Source organism: Euprymna scolopes, chromosome 45 (genome assembly GCF_053919585.1).
Source record: "Euprymna scolopes isolate OS-2025 chromosome 45, ASM5391958v1, whole genome shotgun sequence".
Taxonomy (NCBI): domain Eukaryota; kingdom Metazoa; phylum Mollusca; class Cephalopoda; order Sepiida; family Sepiolidae; genus Euprymna; species Euprymna scolopes.
Genome location: NC_136526.1, coordinates 58,804,878 through 58,829,231, shown reverse-complemented (window position 1 = coordinate 58,829,231; position 24,354 = coordinate 58,804,878). Strand labels below are relative to the sequence as shown.

At 32.6% G+C, this 24,354-nt stretch overlaps 1 protein-coding gene across 1 annotated transcript; it reads right to left on the bottom strand.

The window, feature by feature from the left end:
• Positions 1-66: 66 nt before the first annotated feature.
• On the bottom strand, positions 67-24,354 carry LOC145269760 (uncharacterized). Its single transcript, XM_080125489.1, has 2 exons — positions 24,255-24,354; positions 67-4,123 (listed from the first exon to the last, which is right to left on the bottom strand). The coding sequence occupies exon 2, from the start codon at positions 3,430-3,432 to the stop codon at positions 2,461-2,463; it is 972 nt and encodes a 323-aa protein (XP_079981615.1). The 5' UTR covers positions 3,433-4,123; positions 24,255-24,354; the 3' UTR covers positions 67-2,460.

Sequence of the window (24,354 nt, the reverse complement as noted above, 5' to 3'; positions counted from 1 at the left end):
TGTTAGATTTTGTAAGGAATCACACATTCGCATTAATTTAAATAAAAACAAAAATTGATACAAATAAAAAAGTGTTTTTATTAAATGTTTATTTATATATTTTTTAAATATATTTATTTACAGACAAATTGAAAATTAATGAAATATATTTTTTAAAATTATCTAAACATATTTAAAAACATCACATGCAATACATTCATAAAAGTAAAAAATATATAATCATATTTTTATTTAAAAAGTCTACAGATATTCTTATTATATTTAAAATCAATAATGAAAAGAATCATAAATCGAAAGTTTTTCATCAGTTGTGTGAGAAAATAAAAAATAAAAAAGAGGATTGCTTATGTTGTAGCGCTGGCTTCGGGGGCGGAATTCCAATCAAAGTGTTTAAAAGGACGAGTCTTATACAGACTTGGAGGAGTAGTGGGAGGCACGAATCTTTTGTTATAAAAGGCACGTATCTGACGAGTGGGTAGTTGTGTTTATGAAGTATTGGCGAATAGTTGGCACAACCTTTGTTACTCCTTGTTCTCCATGTTACCTTACTTTGTTACTCGACTCCAACGGGGGGGGGGGGTGCAGAGGACATCCTTTGTAACTCTTTGAAGCTTACGCAATCACTTGATAATCAAGTTTACTTTCAGAACAAGTTTTTTTCTACATCTTGCAAAGGTTTTGCTACTTAAATTTTTCACTGAGTAATTGCTATCATGAACGTCATAAAAAGCAGATCCTATGCAGGAGTCATTGACTCAGAAGATACAGGGACGGCCGAAGATGTGTCGCGATGAAGTGAGGCCCTCAGCATACCCATTCTTACAGACAGAAATTCAACAATTCATTGTCGAGTTAGAGACTTGTATTACACAGCTGGAGGTAGGCACATTTGACGAGATAACACCTGCCAAGATTGAAGGGGGTTGGCTGCCTCAACTGAAGGATTATTATGATGACCTGGGCGATTTGGATCAAACCTACTAACAGCCAGAGACCAGTCCTTACTTGGAATCTGCCGTTGAGTTCTCAGGGGGTTCTGCATCCACAGGTAGTTTCTTCCACCTTCATTGTTAAACCCCCACGGGTACAAATCACGGTGCCTACATTTTGCAGAGAGGAAATGGAGTCGGACCACACCACATGAGTTTCAGGAACTTTTTAATTAGGTTTGAGAACTGTGTGATTGGTATGGCCTATGATGCAGAAAGTTTGAACTTCTGGAAGTGTTCCCTCTCAGACAGAGCCTTGAGGCTGATAAATAACCTGAGTTGTACCAACACGAATTACCAGCACACCATGTCTATATTGAAGAGGGAGTATTTGGACTTGGATAAAATCATTGACCAGATATTCTAGGATATTCTTCACTATGTTCCAAAGAAGGGTGTATCCCTTTTTGAACTGAGGGACTTCGTTTCCAAGACGGTGTCGCTGTTGGAGGAACTGGGAAACTCCTTTTCCTGTGACTTTTCTGCAGACGATTCTGGCAGAGCTTGTCTTATCGCTAAGATTCTCTTTAGGAAATTTCCCCAAGAGTTGAAAGGGGAGATAATAGCACTAACGGATAGGCATGAACCACCGTTGTTTTTTCATATTAAGACTCACTGGAGAAGCAATAAAGAGATTACAGATAAATGGCAGTGTCTCTACCACATTTACGTCAACCGTAAGAATATGTCTCAAAAGTTTATTTGGGGAAACGCAGTTACTCCTTCTTTCATGTGGATGTGAACAACGCAACTTCCACCAGGTATTCACACACTTTGCCTCCCATTTTATCAGTTACTTTCTCTTGTGGAACAAGGACAGTATCGGTGAATTGCTGACTGAACACGGGTAGTGGGCAGACATATTTGGCAGTGGATGTACTGAGTAGTTTGTATCCTGTTGAGACTCTTGGTGTCAATTGTCAGCTGAGATTGTCTACCTTTCTAGGCGAGTGTCAGCATGGGTTCACAGAGGTAGTCCTGGGAATTGAGTTGGGTTTTGGAAAGACTGTGACATCTATCTTGGTGGCCGATTGTATGGATTTTTCAGTTCGATTGGCCAACTTGGAATCTCGATTGCGTGTCTTTAGGCAAAATATTCTTTGGCTGGACAGTTTGAGGCTGGAGTTGACTTAATACCAGTCAAGGGCATAATTGTGTTAGATCTGATTGAACACTTGGATTCATTGAGTTTGAATGGTTGGGCCTTTTCGGTCCTGCAAGGATTGGTCCTGTTCGGAGCAGTGGACTGTTTTTGCAGAGGATTAGCCCCTTTATGAGGTTACTTATAACTTGTTTAACATAAATAAAAGAAAAATATACAATGAATATTTGTATTGTTGTAAGGCAGCACATTTTTCTCTCCAGGGTCTGTTTGCATATGAGCCTTTGCATGAGTTGGATATGTAAATTATTTACCAAACACATCACAAGGAAAAGGTTATCTTTTTCTTTATTTATCCAATCTTTTTCTTTATGTTTCCAGCCTTTTTCTCCAGTGTGTTTGCATATGTCTCGTTAAATTATTTTTATTTGCAAATGCTCTACCACATACTTCACAAGAGTAACTTTTCTCTCCAGTGTGTGTTCGCATGTGTGCTGTTACATTACTTTGATCTGCAAATGCTTTACCACACACTTCACAAGAAAAAGGTTTGTCTCCAGTGTGTGTTCGTACATGTCTCGTTACATTATTTTTATCTGCAAATGTTTTACCACAAACTTCACAAGAGTAGGGTTTCTCTCCAGTGTGTGTTCGCATGTGTATCGTTACAATACTTTTATCTGCTAATGCTTTACCACATATTTCACAAGAATAAGGTTTCTCTCCAGTATGTCTTCGCATGTGTGACTTTACATGAGCTTTGTTTGTAAATTTTTTACCACACACACTACAAGGAAAAGGTTTCTCTCCAGTGTGTGTTCGCATGTGCCTAATTACTTTATTTTTATCTACAAATGCTTTACTACACACTTCACAAGAGTAAGGTTTCTCTCCAGTGTGTGTTCGCATGTGTGCCGTTGCATTACTTTGATCTGCAAATGCTTTACCACACACTTGACAAGAAAAAGGTTTCTCTCCAGTGTGTATTCGCATATGTCTCATTACACTATATTGCAGTGAAAATGCTTTACCACAAACTTTACAAAAATAAGGTTTATGTCCAGTATGTGTTGGCATGTGTGATTTTACAGCATCATTAGTTGCAAATGCTTTACTACAAATTTTACATGAATAAGGTTTCTCTCCAGTGTGTATTCTTTGCATGTGTTCGATATCATTAGCTGCCTGTGTAAATGTTTTCTCTCCAGTGTGTGTTTGCATATGTGATTGTACATCATGATGATTCACAAATGTTTTGCCACAAACTTCACAAGAATAAAGTTTTTCTTTTGTGGCTGTTTGCATGTGCTCGTTTGTTTCAGAATAACTTGAAGATGCCATACCACCTATTTTACATGTTCTATGTGTCAGTGTGTTACTTTTTAAATTAGAACTGGTTAATCATGTTCTTACACACACTTCACAAAAGTACAGAATAAATGAGGTTTATATATGAATAAGTTTGTTTAAAATGCTTTACCACAAACTTCATATACATGTTTTTTTTGGTGTGTGATACTTAAGAATTGCTTGAACGTCATATTTTATAGCAAAATTGTAATTTGCAAACACTTCACAAAAGTAAAGAATAAATGAGGTTTTTATATGCATAAGTTGGTTTAAAATGCTTTACCACACACTTCATAAACATTTTTTTTGGTGTGTGATACTTAAAAATTGCTTGAACGTTATATTTTATAGCAAAATTGTAATTTGCAAACACTTCAAAAAGATAAGCTTTATCAGTTTATCTCTTTAAACTTCTTATTGAAAATCTTCAGTTTAGATTTCTACAGGAATAACATTTGTTTCCAATGTCTCCAAATTTAATTTTTAAATTAAAATGCAACATTTTTTACAAGCTATGTTGCTCCAATGTGTGTTCATTAAAATATGTTCTTCAGTTTGTGTTTCATTTCTGCAAGTTGATTCATCGATATTCTTAAATGGGAAATCAGTGATAAGCTCAGTTCAGAAAAATAAAATATTCTTTCATGTTAATTATATGAATTATGTCAACTGTAATTTTAACCTGTGAAGAAAAAAAAAATAAAACTATATAAATTTTACATAAAAATAATAGATATGCAATAAATTAAACCAAAAACCAATAATCTCCTGGTATTAAGAGATTATTAATATTCAAAAATGTATAATTGAAAATATTCAATTGATTTATAATTTTATTTAGTCAAAACTCTATAATATGCAAACATGTTACTGTGTAGTACTGTAACTTGGCAACCTAATTTTTGCTAGGCATATGCAAGCGAGGAAAGTTTTTATAACAAATGAACCTTTTTCTATTAGTATAAATATACACCAAACTGTCGTTCAACTTGGATGTTAGAAGAGTCTCCTCTGCCTGAGCAGCTATACTTTTCTAACTCATTACTTACCACAAATAAATAAATAAAATAAAAATCCAATATTTGTAAAGGGGTAACCGGTTTCTAATAGCAGTTTTAGTAAATCGATCATCCATATTGGAACCACTCGATGAGAACAGGTGCACTCTTAAAGGAATCTTCATTAATTTAAAGGCAATAATATTATACAATATATTCAGTATTGTTTTTACTGGTCGCCAGTTTTATTTTTGTGGGCTTGTGCATCTAATTTATGTGCGCTCAGAAAAATACAATGCATGTGCGCACAAAAATGTATTTTCAATGTGATATTCGTTTTCACCATACCCGAAAACTTGAAAAAGTAGTCATTTTAAAGAAAAATGTTTAGGTGGAAGCAAGGTAAAAATTTACCAATTATTCAAATTCAGTTTGTAAGATATTTTTATGGATAAAAACTAAACAAAATATTAGCGCCCATGAATGCCCACACATCTGCATTAATTTAAACACACAAAAAGATAAATATAAAAACGGTCATATATTGGTTAAAAAATCTATTTTTTTATTTAGATTTGAAAGACTTTATTGTAAATAAATATTATATACATCCAAAAAACTAAGGCTCAAATTTGAAAACAGGATTTTTGGAAAATCTGGATTTATTACACTACTGGTCCACCATACATTCGAATAGAAAATGCGTGGCCAGGGTTGCCATGTTGGCTTTTTTAAGCAAAATTTCGCGAATTTGGCTTTTTAAAGCAGTTTGCCCTTCAGAATTTCTGTTTGACCTTTTTCAAATTTGGCCTTTTTCTGATCATTTTATATACATATTTTTTAATAGTAATTATTAAAGAAAAAGTCATAATTAAGTAATTTTAAAAAAAGTAGTTTCATGTCAAAACTTGTAGTTTTTTAAGAGCTTATCAGATGTTGCCCAGTGTTCATAATAGTTGATCAATCTCTGACAAATTCGCACCTCTTGCTCCTCTGTCTTCAGTGTGTGTTCGCATGTGTATCATAGCATTAGGTGGATATGTAAATGTAACTGGTTCAACATGCTTTTCCACATATTTTTTCAAAAATAATGGTTTTCCTTGATGTGTGTAAACAACATTTAACCTGAAAATTGGTCGAAAATATGTTTTTCGAGTTTGTTGTGATTTAATATTAAAGATGCTTCTCCAATATTATATTTTTATAGCAAAATGGTCATTTGCAGACATTTAAAAAAAAGGATAACATTTATCAGTAGTGTTTATCTTCTGAAATTTCTCATAATTTATATTTTATAGCAAAATGAACAAGATAAGATTTCCCAGTCGGATTTATTTTCTCATTTGTGTTTATTCCATGTCTACAATCGTCCGCTCTTTCAGTCATATATTTTAATATGTTTTGGGGTTTTTAAACTTCAGAATTTCACATTTCTTATTTAGACACAATCTACCCGAGTCTTCTAAATATTCACATGTATTGGCTTGTCGTATTATTTTCTGCTCGATTGTTGTAATATTTTTATAGCAAAATGGTCATTTGCAGACATTTAAAAAAAAAAGGATAACATTTCTCAGTAGTTTTTATCTTCTGAAACTTCTTACAATTTATATCTTATAGCAAAATGAACAAGATTTCGCAGTCGGGTTTATTTCTTTAAATTTCTCACTGAAATCTTATGCTAATAATTTCACAGGAAAACCATTTGCAAATACTTAAAATTTTACAAAAAACATTTGTTTTTAATGTTTCCGCATATATTTTAATGTTTTTAAATGAATTAAAATGCATCACATTTGAAGTTGTTTTTCTTCAATGTGTATTCATCAACATATGTTCAACAATTTGTGTTTCATTTCTATAAGTTGATTCATTGTGAACATTGAAGTCTCCACAGACATGAATATTAGCCGAAAGGATGAGCAGACAGGGTGTGGCCAATTTTCTCAGGTATGCTTTTAAAAAAAGTATCTCTGCTGTTGTGGGGGGGGGCGATAGAGGACAAATATAAACGCAGTAGTGTGGGCAAGTGCAACCCAGAAACGCATATAAGGTAATTTAGGATCCTCTGTGAAGATGTCCCTACCACATGGAAAGCCATCTTTAATGTAGACACATATTCCATCCAATGGCGATCTTAAGGGTCAGATTTGGAAGTTAAGTTGGAGTATCCTTTAATTACAAACTCATCTAGCGGAATAGTCGGTCCAATGCCAGTTTCGCTTAGGAATAATAGGTCTGGTTTAGTCTCCTGTAGTTGGGGGTTTCAACCTCTGGAAGGTTGGAACGTAGACCCCTGATGTTGGAGTAGAGGACATGGTATTGAGGGGTTCTGTTGGATATTGGAAATCTGGGTTTAATCGTGTATTTTTTTAATAAACAAATCATCAATCCTTGCCACTTTTTGCAAGGGTCGTCTAAGTTGATTTGTCGACAATCAAGCGATGTAATTTGTATTAATTTTTGTTTAATTTTCAATTTGATCCCGACATCATTGTTTTGGTTAATAAAAATGTAATTTTTAATTTTACAAATCAGAAAGTAATCGCTTTCTTTAAATCAAAAACATTATGGGAAAGAAGAAAAAACTTGACAAAAAGTAATCATACGACTTTTACAATATTGTAATATTATGACCCTTTAGGCTGTGATCATAGCGTAGTATCTATTAACTGTGGCAAGCAAGGTCAATGGTCAAAACATTATTATTATTGTTATTGTATTCTTGTTAATTGATTTAAGCGACTGGTGGTCGCTGGATCAGTTATTATGATTACAAGAATAAACAATTAAATTGCGGAAGAAATGATGGATGTGTGAATCGCAAAAGGAATGTGAAAATATATGTAAACGTTATTTGGGGGTTTTGAATAAACAAATAACTAGCTGTGGACATTAGGTTGGTCTGAGACACGTAATTAGGTGACGTAAGAGAACACGTGATGTAGTTAGTTTTTGAGAGATTCAGAGAGTTGAGGATTGACCAGCAGAGTAGACACACGTCTAGACAGGGGTGGACAGACAGCTAGGAGCGGGCTGTAAGAACAGAAAATGTAGACTAACTGCAGATCCTGTGAAAAACCATTTGAGGCAACTGTAATAAATTTATATTATAAGAATATAAAGAATTGTTTTAATGGTTTCACAAATAAGAACAACTGTATCAATTGAATGGTGCGGATCACTTCATGGGTCGTCATGGAGAAGCGGGAAGATACAGAAGAACTCTTCAAGAAAACAAAAGGTATGAGGCATATATTATTCTTCTTACATATGAACTGTAAAAATATCCCGTGTGATAAGTCTGATACAACATGACTCAGTTTACACATCAATATCATGCCCTCCTTGCTAAACAACATACATACGATTTATACATTTATCTGTCTGTTAAAAGAACAATATCTTACATCCACTAGATAACGCATGACACGTTTTAATATATCATCTCCTCCAATATAAACTAATATACAACAATATTATTTGCAATAAAAAAAATTGTTTACAAATTTATCGAAAAAAAATCAGTTTGAATTTTAATATTTTATTTTATAATCAAAAAATAACTTTCTATTAAATTAACCTGGACTTTCTTTGGAATATGCTTTTAACATATGCCTTTCTACAAATATTATCTCCTTCATAATTTTTACTGTTCGATTCCTGTGCTGATTAGCAATATTTATAGACTGCTTATATCATTTTGATAACTATGTTCACTCTGAGTATATGAGACATTCATTGCAACTCCATGGAATAAGAAAAATCTTTAACTTGTTATTTGAATGTCTTGTCGAAAATAATTTGTTGTAAATCTCATTTTCTTATATATAAACGTACAAGTATATATATATATATATATATATATATATATATATATATATATATATATATATATATATATATATATATAAGTTAAAGACACTAAATGAACTTTGCACAATCTCATTATAATATAATTTCTCTAATTTCGGGTCTTTTGAGCAGAGCTAAGCACATTAGCTAATTTTCTTATGTATACTTTACTTGTCTTTGTCTTAAAGTTTCATAAAGAAATTGTTTTATCCTTTGCAGATTTTATATATATATATATATATATATATAAAATTCTAGATTATATATATATATCTATCTATATATATATATATATAATCTAGAATTTTTTTCTCTCTCTCTCTGTTTTAATTTTCTTGTTTCTTTGTTTTTGCTAGGGCTGGGTCAATCTACCTGATCCCAAAGTTTATCCCATTAGTTTACCGAGAGATCTTCTTAAGATTATTACAGTCCCTTTAAGTGCAATTATTTGTATTTCTCTTAAAGTTGACTCACCAGGTATATTCGTTAGATAATTTTTGAAATTCTTTTTTACTCACGCCTATTGCTTCTGTAATGATTGAAATGATGGAGACCTTAAGATTCCAGCTTCTTTTCATGTCGTACATGAGTCCTTAGTATTTTGCTATTTTCTCCTTCTCAACTCTATTAAGACGAGCATCATTAGGGACGCTGACTTCAACAAGGGTTGCCACTTTCACCCTAACCCTAATCCTCTTGTCTCATATAACTATGTCAGGCTTAATAGACCCATTTTCTAGGTAGCTGTTGGAATTTCGTAATCCAGTGGAAATATTTACAAACTCCTTTGTGTCGCATTGTATAAAAGTCGTACTCCAACAGGACTTTACAACTAGATGTCAGAGTGGCTCACACTTTCTCCTTCTGTATGGCAGAACCTGCACTTGTTATTGCTGAGACCACTTTCTCCTTCTGTATGCCAGAACCTGCACTTGTTGTTATTGCTGAGACCACTTTCTCCTTCTGTATGGCAGAACCTGCACTTGTTGTTATTGCTGAGACCACTCATCTTTTTAAAAGCATTAGCCTCAAGCTCTGATCTTGAGCAGCCATTACATTAATTCTGATCATAGTGAAGAGATCCACGACTTATCTAGTTGCATCTCTCCACAGATCTTCCAATGTAAGTATCTACATACTTTGTTGTGGCAAACAGTGTAATGACCATCGGCTAGAAGGATCTTGCATCCAGACATTAGGTGGCTTGGGCTTTCAACAGCTGACTGACAGAATCTGCATTGGTCGTTTTTTTGTAGATCAACAATTTTCTTAAATCCATTTGTGAGTAAGCGTTGGTCTTGTGCAGCTATACTTAATCGTTCTTCATCAAATGGAAATTTGTCACTTTTAAGCCATTGTAGTGAGGCCTACTTGTCAATGTAGCTCTGGTTCAGTTCATCCATGAACCTGCCTGCTCTCTTATGTTGTTGCCATCCTTCTAGTCTTGTCTTCAGTTCCCTTTTTGTATACTCCTTTCTCCTCCTTCGAGCGATTAGGGTTGCTGGGTTGTCATATTTTTCTATTGTGTTATCCAGTGTGCTTCCACTGAAATTTTCACCGAACTTTGTAGTTGACGTCTGCTGGGGCAAACATTTGGTATGATGTTCATTCACCATTTTTATTTTGGTGTCAGAAGAACATTTGATGTATTGACCTATACTTACCACTGAAGGTTGGTATGCCTAAACCACCTTCTCTCCGTGGTAAGTACAGCCTATCCATGTACTGATGTTTGTAAATGACTTTATGAAGGGCCAGCATTTTCCAAGTTTTTACATCAAGGTTATTGATGCAGTTCTGTGGTCAATTGGTTATGCCAAATCCATAAGAGACAACGGGTATTGCCAATTGATTAATGGCGGTAATTTTGTTTTTTGGTGATAGTTCTGATGAGAGAATTTTTTTAAGTCGCTTGAAGTATTTTCCCTGCACTTTTTCTCTCATCTGTTTTTTTTTTGTTTTTTTTTTACACAGAGATCACCACTTATCAAGGCCCGGAAGCCACTCAGGGATAAGGGTTATTGCAAGTACATTACGTTAGTGTGGAGATTTGAGGAAGTGTTTAATTAAGGGGGTGGTTCATTAGGAATTTGTTAACATTGGACTTGAAGACATCTAACCTGCTCTCTTATGTTGTTGCCATCCTTCTTGAGCAGCCATTACATTAAGTCTGATCATAGTGAAGAGATCCGTTTTTAAGCCAGTCAACAGTTTATCTATATATTCCCGTGATAGTTTATCCAGGAAATACTTGGTATGCTGTTGGTTGGTTCATTCTTCGCGTTTTATGTAAAGGATAAGGGTTAAAGAGTGTACAGTAGAAATTGGACAATATAGTAATCATTAGTAATGAAAATTTGGTAAATTTGATAACTTATATGGAACGGTTCATCAAGAACTTATTTACGTTAGACTTGAAGACAACCATATTGTAGTCAGCCAGAAAGCAGGAAAACGGAATACAATTCCACAGGCGTGCAGTTCTAAAAAAGAAGCTTTGTTCATGGAATCTACGTTTAGGTTAAGGCACAGATAAAGAGTGGGGGGAATTATTGATAGTGTTTACAGCTAGACGAGTGTTTCTTGTGAAAGTTTGGCGAGGGGGGACCATAGATTGAAGCTCAGTTGAACACTTTCCATGAAAATAACAATACAGCAGAGACAAACTCGCAACATCTCTTCTGTGAGATAGAGGTTGCAAGGAAGAGAAAAGGACATCTCCTATGAGGTTACGAAGTCTATTTCGAACTCTATCAAGGCAGGCCAAGTCCTTTCTAGCAGCTCCTGCCCAGATGTGGCAACAGTATTCCATCCTTGGACGTACCTGGCTCTTATATAGATAGAGAATAGCATCAGCCGTGAGATATCTACCGGATCGATAGAAAGATCCCACCATTTTTCCAGCGGCCTTGGCAACAGATTTGATGTATGTGTTCCATTTAAGATCAGGAGTAATGGTCAAACCAAGAAGCTTGTCAAAACTTGAGGCCTCCTGAAGACGAGAGCCATTCATTTCAATTGATGCCAGATGTGGATCAGAATGTTGATGATGTAAAGAGAGAAGCTTGGTTTTAGATGCATTAAAAGTAACCAGCCACTCCTTACCCCATTGTACTACGTGCTCAAGATCAGAGGAGAGAGAATTGGAGAGAACTTGGTCGTTTACTGTCTTAGATGTTCTACCATAAATGGTAATGTCGTCAGCATAAATGTCTACAAATGATGTAAGGATGTGATTTGGAAGATCATTAGTGTAGATCAAGAAAAGAGTTGGGCCCAGGATGGACCCCTGAGGGACACCGGCATTAATACTGTGAGCTTCTGATTTTTGCCCATCAACTACTACTCTTATGAACCTGTCAGAAAGAAATGATTTAATAATTGAGAAGTCATTTCTAGCAATACCATAGCTAGAGATCTTATGAAGTAAACCTTTATGCCATACCCTATCAAAGGCCTAAGATATGTCAAGAGCAATTGCCCTAGAAAGGTTGCCTCCATCGAGAGATTTGCTAATCCTATGAGATATAACTGTAAGCACATCTGCTGTAGATCTAGCAGAACGGAAACCATATTGAGTGTCACTAAGAAAGTTATTTTTGTTGAGATGGTTGATTACTTCTGTATTTAACACAGATTCAAGCAACTTACTCATGATGCACAGGAGACTTATTGGTCTGTACTGACAGGGGGATGAGCGATCACCTGAATTCTTAAATACAGGTCATACTGATGAAATTTTCCAGGGAGATGGGAAACTATTCTCCTTAAGACAACGTTTAAACAGTTTTGTAAGTATGGGTGCCATTTTTATTTTGGGGTCAGAAGAACATTTGATATATTGGCCTATACTTACCGCTGAAGCTCGGTATGCATGGTTAATTTCAATGATGCCTAAACCACCTTCTCTCCGTGATAAGTACAGCCTGTCCATGCACTGATGTTTGTAAATGACTTTATGAAGGGCCAGCATTTTCCGAGTTTTTACGTCAAGGTTATTGATGCAGTTCTGTGGGCAATTGATTATGCCAAATCCATAAGAGACAATGGGTATTGCCAATTGATTGATGGCAGTAATTTTTTTTTTTTTGTGATAGTTCTGATGAGAGAATTTTTCTAAGTCACTTGAACTATTCTCCCTGCACTTTTTCTCTCATCTTTCCATGTTCAAGTGTCTTATTCTCCTCTACTCCCAGGTATTTATAGACAGCATCCTCTCCAAGGTCTTCAATAGAGCCATTGTCAAGATTAAGATGTTCTGATGATGTCTTTCTTCCTTTCTTTATAGTGCACTTAGTGCATTTGTCAAATCCAAACTCCATGTAGATATCCTCTGTATAATTTTTAACAATGCCTATCAGAGAGACAAGTTGTTTCTCAGATTCCGCATAGTTTCAAATCGTCCATAAAGAGTAGATGGTTTACTCTTTTATTTTCTTCCTTCTTTCTGCCCATGCTGAGATTGTATCCAGCATTGGATCGCTTAAGTAGCTTACATAGTGGATCCATTGTGAAGCAGAAAAAGACCGGTGAGAGGCTGTCTCCCTGGAATATTCCTCACTTGATCTTTATGTTTAGGGTCTGTATCCTTCCTTCCGTGTGCTGTAATGTAATTGCTGTGCCATATCTGCTCATTTGCTTTTTAAGGAATGATGTAATATCAGTGTGCACATTGTATAGCTCCAAACAGCAAAGTATCCAGGAATGGGGTATACTGTCAAAGAGTTTTTTGTAATTAATCCAGGCCATTGAAAGATTTCTTTGTAGTCTCCTGCAGTCTTCTAATATGGTTCTGTTTACAAGGAGTTGGTCTTTTGTGCCAAGCTTTTTCCTCGTACAGCCCCTCTGCTCAGTTGCAAGGTAATCACCAGCAATCAGATGATCATATGTTGCCTCAGCTCCTGTTAGGAGCTTGTAGGTTGTTATGAAGCAGCAGATTGGTCTATATTTGCTAGCCATGTGGGTGTCCTCATTTTGGGGAATAAGTGATGTACTGCCTACAGTAAGCCACTTAGGCGGTTCTTCATCTCCACTGATGATTCTATTGAATGCCTTGGCATAGCGATGATGAAGTGCGCTCAGTCTTTTCAGCCAGAAATTTAGTATTTGGTCTATTCCTGGGGTCTTGAAATTACTGCATTGAGCTACCTTTCTGCAGACAGCCTCCTTGGTAATTTTTAGAGCTGCCATCTTTTCTTTCTCCTTGTTCTCCTCTTTGATGGTATTTATCCAGTTGTTTTCTTTATGTACTTAAGTGTCCTCATAGAGTGGCCCCCAGAAGTTTTCAACATCTTCTTGTGTTGGTGGGGAGCTCACCTTTATTTCTTTAACAAGGCTCCTATAGACAATTCTTAGGTTTTTTGCAAAAAGTTTATTTATCCTTTTTGCTTCAAAGTTTTTGGTTTTACTTTTTATTTGTGCAGCTAAGGCTTTTACCTCAGCCTGATGTTCTGCCATCTTAGCTCTTAGCTGTGCTTGGTTTTGGAGGGAGTAATAAGTTTTCAACTTATTCACCTTCTTATTTAGTTTTTTGCCTGGGGTTTCTCTTTTTTGTTTTATTTTACTTCAGTCGAAATTCTCAGTAATCAAGGGGCACAACCCGGTGCTAACACTTGAAATCTATATGAGATACATAGATATTCGAATGTTCCATCTAAGTTCTTTATTCCTCAAACTCTGAGTAAAGAAATTGAGAACATAATTTTCCTCTCCCAAATTAACCATTTTTATACGTTGCAGTATATCTTTTATTTTGGTCTCTTGGCCTTACTGGATTCCAGGACAAGAATTTATCTAGTCTGGTGGAGTAGTCACTTCGTGCTATTACTTGAGGTAAAATCACTTGGAGAAGGTGCACCATTCCTCGTAAAAGCTAATATGAATTAGCCATTTTGAGATCTTATTTGGGCAGCGAATACTATGTGACTTTGAATATTTTGTCAGGGTTTACTTCTTTGGAAAATGTACCCTCATGCCAGGTTGTTCTGACAAACCCCTGTACAGAGAGACCTTAGACACTCGAGGACAGTGTCTAGTAGGCATTCAAGTTCTCTCCCCAGTGTTTGTTCGCACGTGTATCATAACATTAGTTGGATATGTAAATGTGTGTTTGCATGTGTGATATTACGTCAGCATTGGTTACAAATGGTTTATGACAAACTGAACATGAATAAGGTTTCTCTCCAGTGTGTATTCTTCGCATGTGTACGACAGCACTAGTTTGATGTGCAAATGTTTTATCACACACTTCACAGGAAAAAGGTCTCTCTCCAGTATGTGTTCGCATGTGTATTGTAACACCAATACGTTGTCGAAATGCTTTACCACACACTTCACAAGAGAAAGGTTTCTCTCCAGTGTGTGTTCTCATGTGTCGTTTTATTTCTGTATTGGTGTAAAATGCCTTGCCACAGATTTTACATGGAAAAGGTTTCTCTTCAGTGTGTGTTCGCATGTGTATCATAGAACTAGTATATTGTGTAAATGCTTGGCCACCCACTTCACATGAATAAGGTTTGGCTTTAGTGTGTGTTCTAACATGTGATTTTAATTCACCATTGGTTACAAATGTTTTATCACACTCTTCACAAGAAAATGTTTTCTCTCCAATATGTATTCTTTTCGTGTGTATTTCAGCATAAGACTTGCTTTGAAATGTTTTGCCACACACTTTACATGAATAAGGTTTGTCTCCAGTGTGTGTTCGCATATGTATTGCAACATGTGATTTTTGTGTAAATGCTTTACCACACACTTCACAGGAATATGGTTTGGTGCCCGTGTGTGTTCTGACGTGTGATTTAAGGTCAGTATTGGTTACAAATGTTTTATTACATATTACACAAGGAAAAGGTTTTTCTCTAGTGTGTATTCGTTGCATGTGTATTGCAGCATATTGTTTGCTTGTAAATTCTTTGCCGCATACTTCACAAGAGGTTTTCTCTCCAGTGTGTGTTCTTGTGTGTCTTTTTAACTTTTTATTGGTGTAAAATATTTTATTGCAGATTTTACATAAAAAAGGTTTCTCTCCAGTGTGTGTTCGAATGTGCGATTGTACCTCAGAATTGCTTGCAAATGCTTTGCCACACATTTCACATGAATAATAGTTCCTTCTGCTTGGTGTTTTAAGTAACTTCTTTATTTCAAGATGATTTGAAGATGCCATACCACACACTGCACATGTGTTGTATGTCAGCGTATTAATCTTTAAACTTTAACTGGTTGAACATGCTTTTCCACATATTTTACAAAAACAAAAAATAAATGAACAAAATTTTCCAGTCGGGTTTATCTCTAAATTTCTTACTGAAACTTATGCTAAGAATTTCACAAAAATAACATTTGTTTTGATGTTTCCACATATATATTTTAATATGTTTTTAAATGAATAAAAATGCATCACATTTGAAGACAAGTTGTTTTTCTTCAATGTGTGTTCATCAACTTATGTTCAAAAGTTTGTGTTTCATTTCTATAAATTGATTCATCTTTATTCTTTAATGGGAATGCAGTGATAAACTCTGTTCAGAAAAATTCTGCCATGTAAAATATATGAGTTTATTGTCCAGAGTGATTTTTATCTGTGAATAAAAAAGTAAAATTTTTCTAATGTTACATAAAAAATAATCGATATGCAATAAATCTAGCTAAAAACAATAATCTATTGTGCTAATTAAACGAGTTTACATTTAAAAAAAGTTGCATATCAATGAAAATAGAAATAAAATTTGTATGCAAGAAAAATTCTTTCCTTGTTATGTAAAATATTTATATAAGTGGAAAAAGAACTTTAGTACTTGAGAAATGTGTGACAAATACTCTCAACTATATCTTATATAAAAACTTAGATGTGAACCAAAAATAAAATGGGATAAATTTTGCATAAAAATAATGAAATAAAAAAACAATAATCTATTCATTGTCCACAGGATCTGTGAATAAAAAGTCAAATTATACAAATTTACATAAAAATAATCAATATGCAATAAATCTAGTTGTAAACCCTTAATCTTTGGTGCTTATTAAACGAGTTTATATTAAAAGAAGTGTTGCATATTATTGAAAATAGAATTAAAATTTGTATACAAGAAAAATTGTTTCCTTGTTTTGCAAAATATTTACCTTAAATGAACAAAGAAATTCAGTTGTTGAGAAAAGTATTACAAATAATCTCAAGTATTTCTTATATAAAAAATTTGATGTGAACAAAAAAGAAATAAAATTATAAAAGATTTACATAAAAAATAACTGATATGCATTAAATCAAACAAAAACAATATTATTAAGTGTTTATTAAACGACTTAATATGCAAAAAGTTATAATCGATAACAGTTAAGTGATTTTCTTGTTCACAAGACCAACAGTATCTATCCCAACAACATATTCAATATTGCACCTGTATAATATTCTGCTTGTTCCTTTCTGTGTTCGTTACAACTCTACTTTCAACCGAGTCGTTGTTTGTTTCACTCACCACACTCTTTTCTTTTTCCTCTTTTACCCACGTCCGTTCGCTTTAGTGAGTAAAAATCGTCTGTCCTCCTGTTTTCCTTTCCTCGTTATTTATGGAACCAGGGTACGAGATTCCTCGAGATTCCATGAGACTTTTTTCCACATAAAAGCATGTGGGCGCCATCTTGATTCTCAATTTGTGCTCTGCAGGCACAAACGCGCAGCCACTTTAATGGTAAGCCACATCTTTCTCCACACTTCCTTAGTTTATCCGTACATTATGCTTTCAGTAATCAGATATAGTGAAAACTCTGTTACTTGAAAACATATCCAAGCAAACCAAATGAAAGGGAATCACAAATATTTACATAGTTTTTCATGTGCAAAACAACTGCTGATCAAATGTGATGACAACAAAAAATTAGTGGGGGATGCCCTTTTCTCTACCCTGCAACCCCTCTCCCACAGAAGAGACGTTGCGAGCCTATCCTTGTTTTATCGTTATTTTCATGGCAGGTGCTCGTCTGAACTCCAATCCCTGGTCCCCCCTCGCCAAACTTTCACGAAAATCACCCGTCTAGCTGAATCCACTGTGAAAAATTTCCCCCACTCTATATCTGTGCCTAAATCAAAACGCGGATTTCATGAGCAAAGCTTCTTTCTTAGAACTGCACGCCTGTGGAACTCTGTTCCGTCTGCCTGCTTCCCTCCGGACTACAACTTGGATGTCTTCAAGTCTAATGTTAACAAATTCCTAATGAACCGCCCCCCTAATTAAACACTTCATAAAATCTCCTCACTAACGTGATGTACTTGCAATAACCCTTATCACTGAGTGGCTTCCGGGCCTTGATAAGTGGTGATCACTGTGTTAAAAAAAAAAAAAAAAAAATGAAGAGGATAAAAACTACAAAAACAACATTCGGTCGACGCTTGTTGAATGGAAGCACCTGGTTATCATACAAAGAAAGCATAAACTAATAAAAAAATGTAAATTAAAAGAAATGTTAAATTCAGAGTTATTCCCCCTTATTTGATAAGTATGCTCGTAACTAAATACTGACATGATTTATTTTCGCTCATCTCCACATCCTTTTCTATTAAAATAGAAACAAATAAATGGGTTTCACTCTACGTCTAAACTGAAGATCACGTCCATACATATTGGTTATGTCATGATAATGACTATTTTACCTAATTCTATCAAGATATGATGGCTACACAGAAACCTGTCATTTTTTGAAGATTACAATCCGGGGGTGGGGGGTTGTACTGATGACCTATTCCAACCAAGAGATGTGTTATGGATTAAACCTCACAAAAAGATCAGAAAAGGTGGAAAGAGGTCATTGTGTGGCAGAGATTGGATAACAGAGGTCACACCATGTCAAAGTTAATGGGTAGTTGTATCGAGAGAATATGATGAATTTTAAACAAAAAGCAGAAGCATTCCCATTACAATCACAAATCACATAGTGAGGTACAATTACATAGTGAGGTACAATTACATAGTGAGGTACAATTACATAGTGAGGTACAATTACATAGTGAGGTACAATTACATAGTGAGGTAAAGAAAATGTGCAGAAGTGACATCCGCAGACATCTCAAAATGAAAATTGAAAGAAGAGTAAGATCCAAACACAATCTAAAACAATATGTTGCACGAGGGATTGAATTAGAGTTTACATCACATTCAACAATGTTACTGAAGTTTTGCCTTAGAATAAAAGAATCATGTGTTAAAATTCTCTATGTGTTGTCTATTACTCATTGAAATCCATTGTTAAACATTAATGAAACAGTGGATGGAGTAGGGAATAAGGACCCCGGCCGATTCACCATGAATGAAAAAGGACAGATATTGGTCGACACCGTTTTAACTTGAACCTTCACATTTTCAGATAGATTTTCAGGATCAGTTTTTATATATTTTTATTTATATAACAACAATAACAATAATAATAATAATAATAATAATAAATTAATATTAATAATATTAATAATAATAACTAGCGAGACCTTTGGAAATTTCACAACAGCATTTTCATATGTAACATATTGCTGATGGGCATTCTGTGGGCGTTCAGCATGATTGAAGACACCATCATATTATTCTAGCCCTTTTTGTCAAAACTGTATCGCCTCCCTTACTAAAATAATAACTTTGATATATTGCCTGGGCTGATTATTTCATTACAAACACGCCAATCCATTAACTCACATTTCATCATTTTTCATAATTCTTGGATATGTTACTAATTTCGACAATCATTTTTTGTAGTTTTAATCCACATTATCGCCCCTATAACTTACTAAAATAATAACTTTGATATATTGCCTTGGCTGATTATTTCATTACAAACACACCAATCAATAAACTCACATTCAATCATTTTTCATAATTCTTGGATATTGTACTAATTTTGACAATCATTTTTATAATGTTTACCCACATTATTGCCCCCTTACTAAAATAATAACTTTGATATATTATTTGGGCTTATTATTTCATTACAAACACACCAATCAATTAAATCATATTTCATCATTTTTCATAATTCTTGGATGTTACTAATTTCGACAATCATTTTTTGTAGTTTTAACCCACATTATCGCCCCTATAACTTACTAAAATAATAACTTTGATATATCTGGGCTGATTATTTCATTACAAACACACCAATCAATTAACTCACATTTAATAATATTTCATAATTCTTGGATATGTTACTAATTTTGACAGTCATTTTTGCACTGATCCATTCACTTAATTTTTGGAATCAGCAGTACATCCATGTGATTTTTGGAATATGACATCTTATGCCAATATAGTACATCATAAATATATTATAAGTATTTTTTTAACAGAAGATCAAGGCGTCATCACCGGAAATAAACACGCCATATTATCATCCCTCTACTCGAAAAGGAGATTATGCCTGGGATCTCATTAAACACTCACCAAATCTATTAACTTACACTTAGTATATTCTCTATATATTAATACGATAGCATGTGTCTTCTTAAATCTCAACCAATGAAATTTGCGGAAATTGTGACACACTAAAGAACATACATGTTATCATTTTAATATACAGATAATAAATTAAGAAATTAATAATAATAAAATTATTAATAATAATAAAATAATAATAATAAAATTAAAATAATAATAATAAAATTAAAATAACAACAACAACAATAACAAAAACAATTACTAATAAGACCGATAATAATAAAATTAAAAATTAATAATAATAATAATAATAATAATAATAATAATAATAATAATAATAAACGGGTTATATTTTCGATTTGCGATCAAGATAATTTTTTTAAGTAGCAATCTGTGTTATATATTGAGAAAACTTAAATAAAATTATTTAAACAAAGATTTAGATTAATATTTTTACTTAAATAAGAATGCAAAAATGTTTGGGTTTTTTAGATATATATAAAAAAATTATTTACTGACAATTTTTCACGGAAATATACATTTAAAAAATTCTACATGAACACACTTATTTGGAAAACAAAATAAAAACGATATGCAATACATTCATACAAGCAAATAAAAATATTAAATTAAAATATATTTCGTTTGTAAAATATGTTTATTGTTAAAAATTAAGTATAATAAATAAGAATATCTGTAATTGTTTTATAAATATGTTTATTTACTTTTTTATGTAAAAATATTTTTAGTTTGATATTTAAAAAATATATATTTATTTACTCTCATGGAAATGAATGAAGTATATTTTTAAATATACAGTAAATACTAATAGATTCAGAAAATAAAGCCGTTTTTTTTTTTTTTAAATCTGGATTTATTATATTACTGGTCCATCACCACCGTACATTCGAAAAAAAAATGCGTGGCTTAGTAGGGGCATAGACAACCATAACAAAAGAATACCGACGCTTTTGTTCATCTCTACTTTAGAATTTGTTCAAATGTTTTTTTTTAATTTGGACCCCTTAAAAAATGGCTAAACAACATTTAAACATATTTTTATAATAATATATAATTTTTAGATTATTAAATAAAATATTAAAATTATAAATAATGTGATTTTTTCGAAAAATTTGTCATCAATTCTTTTTACATTACAAATAATATCGTAAAAATCATAAAATTACTTATTTCTTTGTCCAATCTCCTACTTTCAAATGATGTTTTTGATTTAAAGAAAGACGTTAAAAATAATAAATTTCTGGTTAATAAGTTTTCTTTCAATCAAGTCAAACATATTAATAATAACTATTTTGTTGTTAACAAAAAATCACATTCACAATTTTTTAAAATAAACATCATAATGAAGAAAAACTTTTAATGGTTCCATCTTTTTATTTAAAAAAATATTACAGACAGTATTAATTTCTGAGCAAAACATTCATAAAGTTTGTGGTGTTCAAATTAATTGACCTTACAATGATTTACATGGGCGAATGGTGGCCTCATAGAGGTACAGGCTACTCTAGCATGATGAAGCTTGGTTTTAAGATGCCGAGAACTTTTGTTCTTTCTGTATATTTGTTTTATTTTAATTTTAAAGCAATACATTTAATAACTCGTCGGTGGCTTAAAGCTACAGAATTAATGTCTCTTTCTATTGCGTGCTATAAACAAAAGTTAGTAAATATAGGCCACCGTAGTTGAAAAATGATCCCATTTCACTCATCAGATTTTGCTGTTAAAAAAAAAAAGTCTACCGATTTTTTTTTTATTCTCTTAAAGAAATACATGAGTTTTTGATTAAATATATTTTATTTCTTCTTCATGCGGTGATTTTTTTAAATATCTAAAAAAAAAACATTGAATGAAATAGAAAACAAATTGTAGTAATTATACGAAATTGTCTAAACAATATAACAAAATTACAAGGTTTAATTTAAAAAAAACAAAAAAAACATTCAATGTGGTTTTTAAAATAAGGTTTTAAACTTTGGACGTTACAGGTAAATTTGCAAATAAGTGTTCTTTTTTGTTTTAAATTAGCTTATTATATTTATTGATCTTTTATCTTCAATTTGTGATATTTTAATTTGAGGTGAGAAAATCAATTATACACCGCGTATGAAGTCAGTTTCGTTTAAGAAAAAAAAAAAAAAACAACTTCATACCCGATGTATAATTTGGATTTTTTTTTAAATAATAAACGCGTTTTTTCCTATATATTTTATGCTTATTTGCTAGGTAAATGTCTTACCATTCTTGTAAAAATAAACTTTATTCAATTTTATCCTTTAGAAAAAATTATTTATGAGTACGCCAAGCACAATTTTATCAAACCAAGTCACTTTCGTTTAAGAAAAAAAAAGGAAGTCAACTTCATACCCGATGTATAATTTTGATTATTTAAAAATAATAAACGCAGGTTTTCATGTATAATTTTATGCTTATGTCTGAACATTCTTGTAAAAATAAACTTTATTCAATTTTATTCTTTAAAAAATATAATTGATGAGTACGCCAAACAGAGATTCATCAAAAAAATTAGTTTTGTTTTAAAATCGGAATTATTGATTTCAACTCCGTTACTGGATATTAAACATGATAAACGCGGTTTTCAATATATAATTTCGTGTTCATTCGCCAGATAAAAGTGTGAAAACAATTTTTTTTTTTTTGTTTTTTTTCGTATAAAGTACTTTTTATGACGGAATGAAATTTGGCCCGTGGCGTACTTTTTGGCGAGCTGGCGTCCTATCAGAATTTTTTGTGAAAATAGCGAATAATTCCACCCCATCTTTCCAAGCTTATAACTCCTCGAAAAATGCAATTCAAGCCCTAATTTTTTTTTTCAATTAAAGGAGCAAGGACCAAGATTTCATTAAAAAAAAAAAAAAAAAAAAAAAAACGTGTTTTTTTTTTAAAAAGGTTTTAAACTTCGGACTTTACAGGTAAAATTCGACGAGAACACGATGTCCGTTTTTTTTTAAATTTGAATATATTATGTATTGACCTTTTCTCTTCAATTTGTGAGTAAATAATTATGTACTTATCCGAGTCGAAATTAATTATTATTAGACATTTACAAAATTGGAGGCGTGAATTATTCGACCCCCTGTCTTTCCAAGCTTATAACTCCTCGAAAAATGTAATTCAAGCCCTAATTTTTTTTTCAATTAAAGGAGCAAGGACCAAGGTTCCATTAAAAAAAAAAAAAAGAAAAAAGAAAAAACAAATAACGTGGTTTAAAAAAAGGTTTTAAACTTCAAACTTTACAGGTAAAATTCTACAAGAACACGATGTCCGTTTTTTTTCAAATTTGAATATATTATGTATTGACCTTTTCTCTTCAATTTGTGAGTAAATAATTATGTACTTATCCGAGTCGAAATTAAGTATTTACTTTGTAATAGACACTTAACAATTGGGATGGGGGGGGGGGAACCGTGAATAAAAAAAAAAAACGTTTGTCTAAAATATTATATTCGGTTTATTGGAAAGAACATAAAATTTCACATTGACCCTGAAAATATCGTAAAAATAGAATCAATAGAAAAATTTTGATAAATTTTTAAATTTTAAAAATCTATCAAAATTTTTCTATTGATTCTATTTTTACGATATTTTCAGGGTCAATGTGAAATTTTATGTTCTTTCCAATAAACCGAATATAATATTTTAGACAAACGTTTTTTTTAAATTCACGCCCCCCCATTTTCACGCCCCCCCATTTTCACGCCCCCCCCCATTTTGAAATGTCTATTAAAAAGTAAATAATTAATTTATGTTTAATAGGTTTATATATCACAAATTGAAGAGAAAAGGTCAATAAATAATATATTCAAATTTAAAACAAAAAAAAAAAATCAGTTTTTTAGAAATTTACCTGTAAAGTCCGAAGTTTAAAACCTTATTTTATAAGAACACATTTTTTCTTTTTGTCTTTTTTTTTTTTTTTTAATGAAACCTTGGTCCTTGCTCCTTTAATTGAAAAAAAAATTAGGGCTTGAATTACATTTTTCGAGGAGTTATAAGCTTAGAAAGATAGGGGGTCGAATAATTTACGCCTCTCATTTTGAAATGTCTATTAAAAAGTAAATAATTAATTTATGTTTAATAGGTTTATATATCACAAATTGAAGAGAAAAGGTCAATAAATAATATATTCAAATTTAAAACAAAAAAAAAAAATCAGTTTTTTAGAAATTTACCTGTAAAGTCCGAAGTTTAAAACCTTTTTAAAAAAAAAAAAACACATTGTTTTGTTTTGTTTTTTTTTTAAATAAAACCTTGGTCCTTACTCCTTTAATTGAAAAAAAAAATTAGGGCTTGAATTACATTTTTCGAGGAGTTATAAGCTTGGAAAGATGGGGTGGAATTATTCACTATTTTCACGAAATTTCTGACACTGCTACTGCTTGGCGTCCCAGACTTATTTCTCTATTAAAACAAAGGCAATCATAATGGTTTCGACGCAGTAGTAAAACAAAGGGAATCATAATGTAATAAAAAAGAGCTTCAAAAAGCAATTAAATTAATAAATACTTACTTTTTGTTTGGCAATCTGTTTTTAACAAAGAAACGATTATAAGATGAGTTAATTTAAACGAGACGCGTTTGACGGGTGGAAGTCAACATTTTAAGATGGC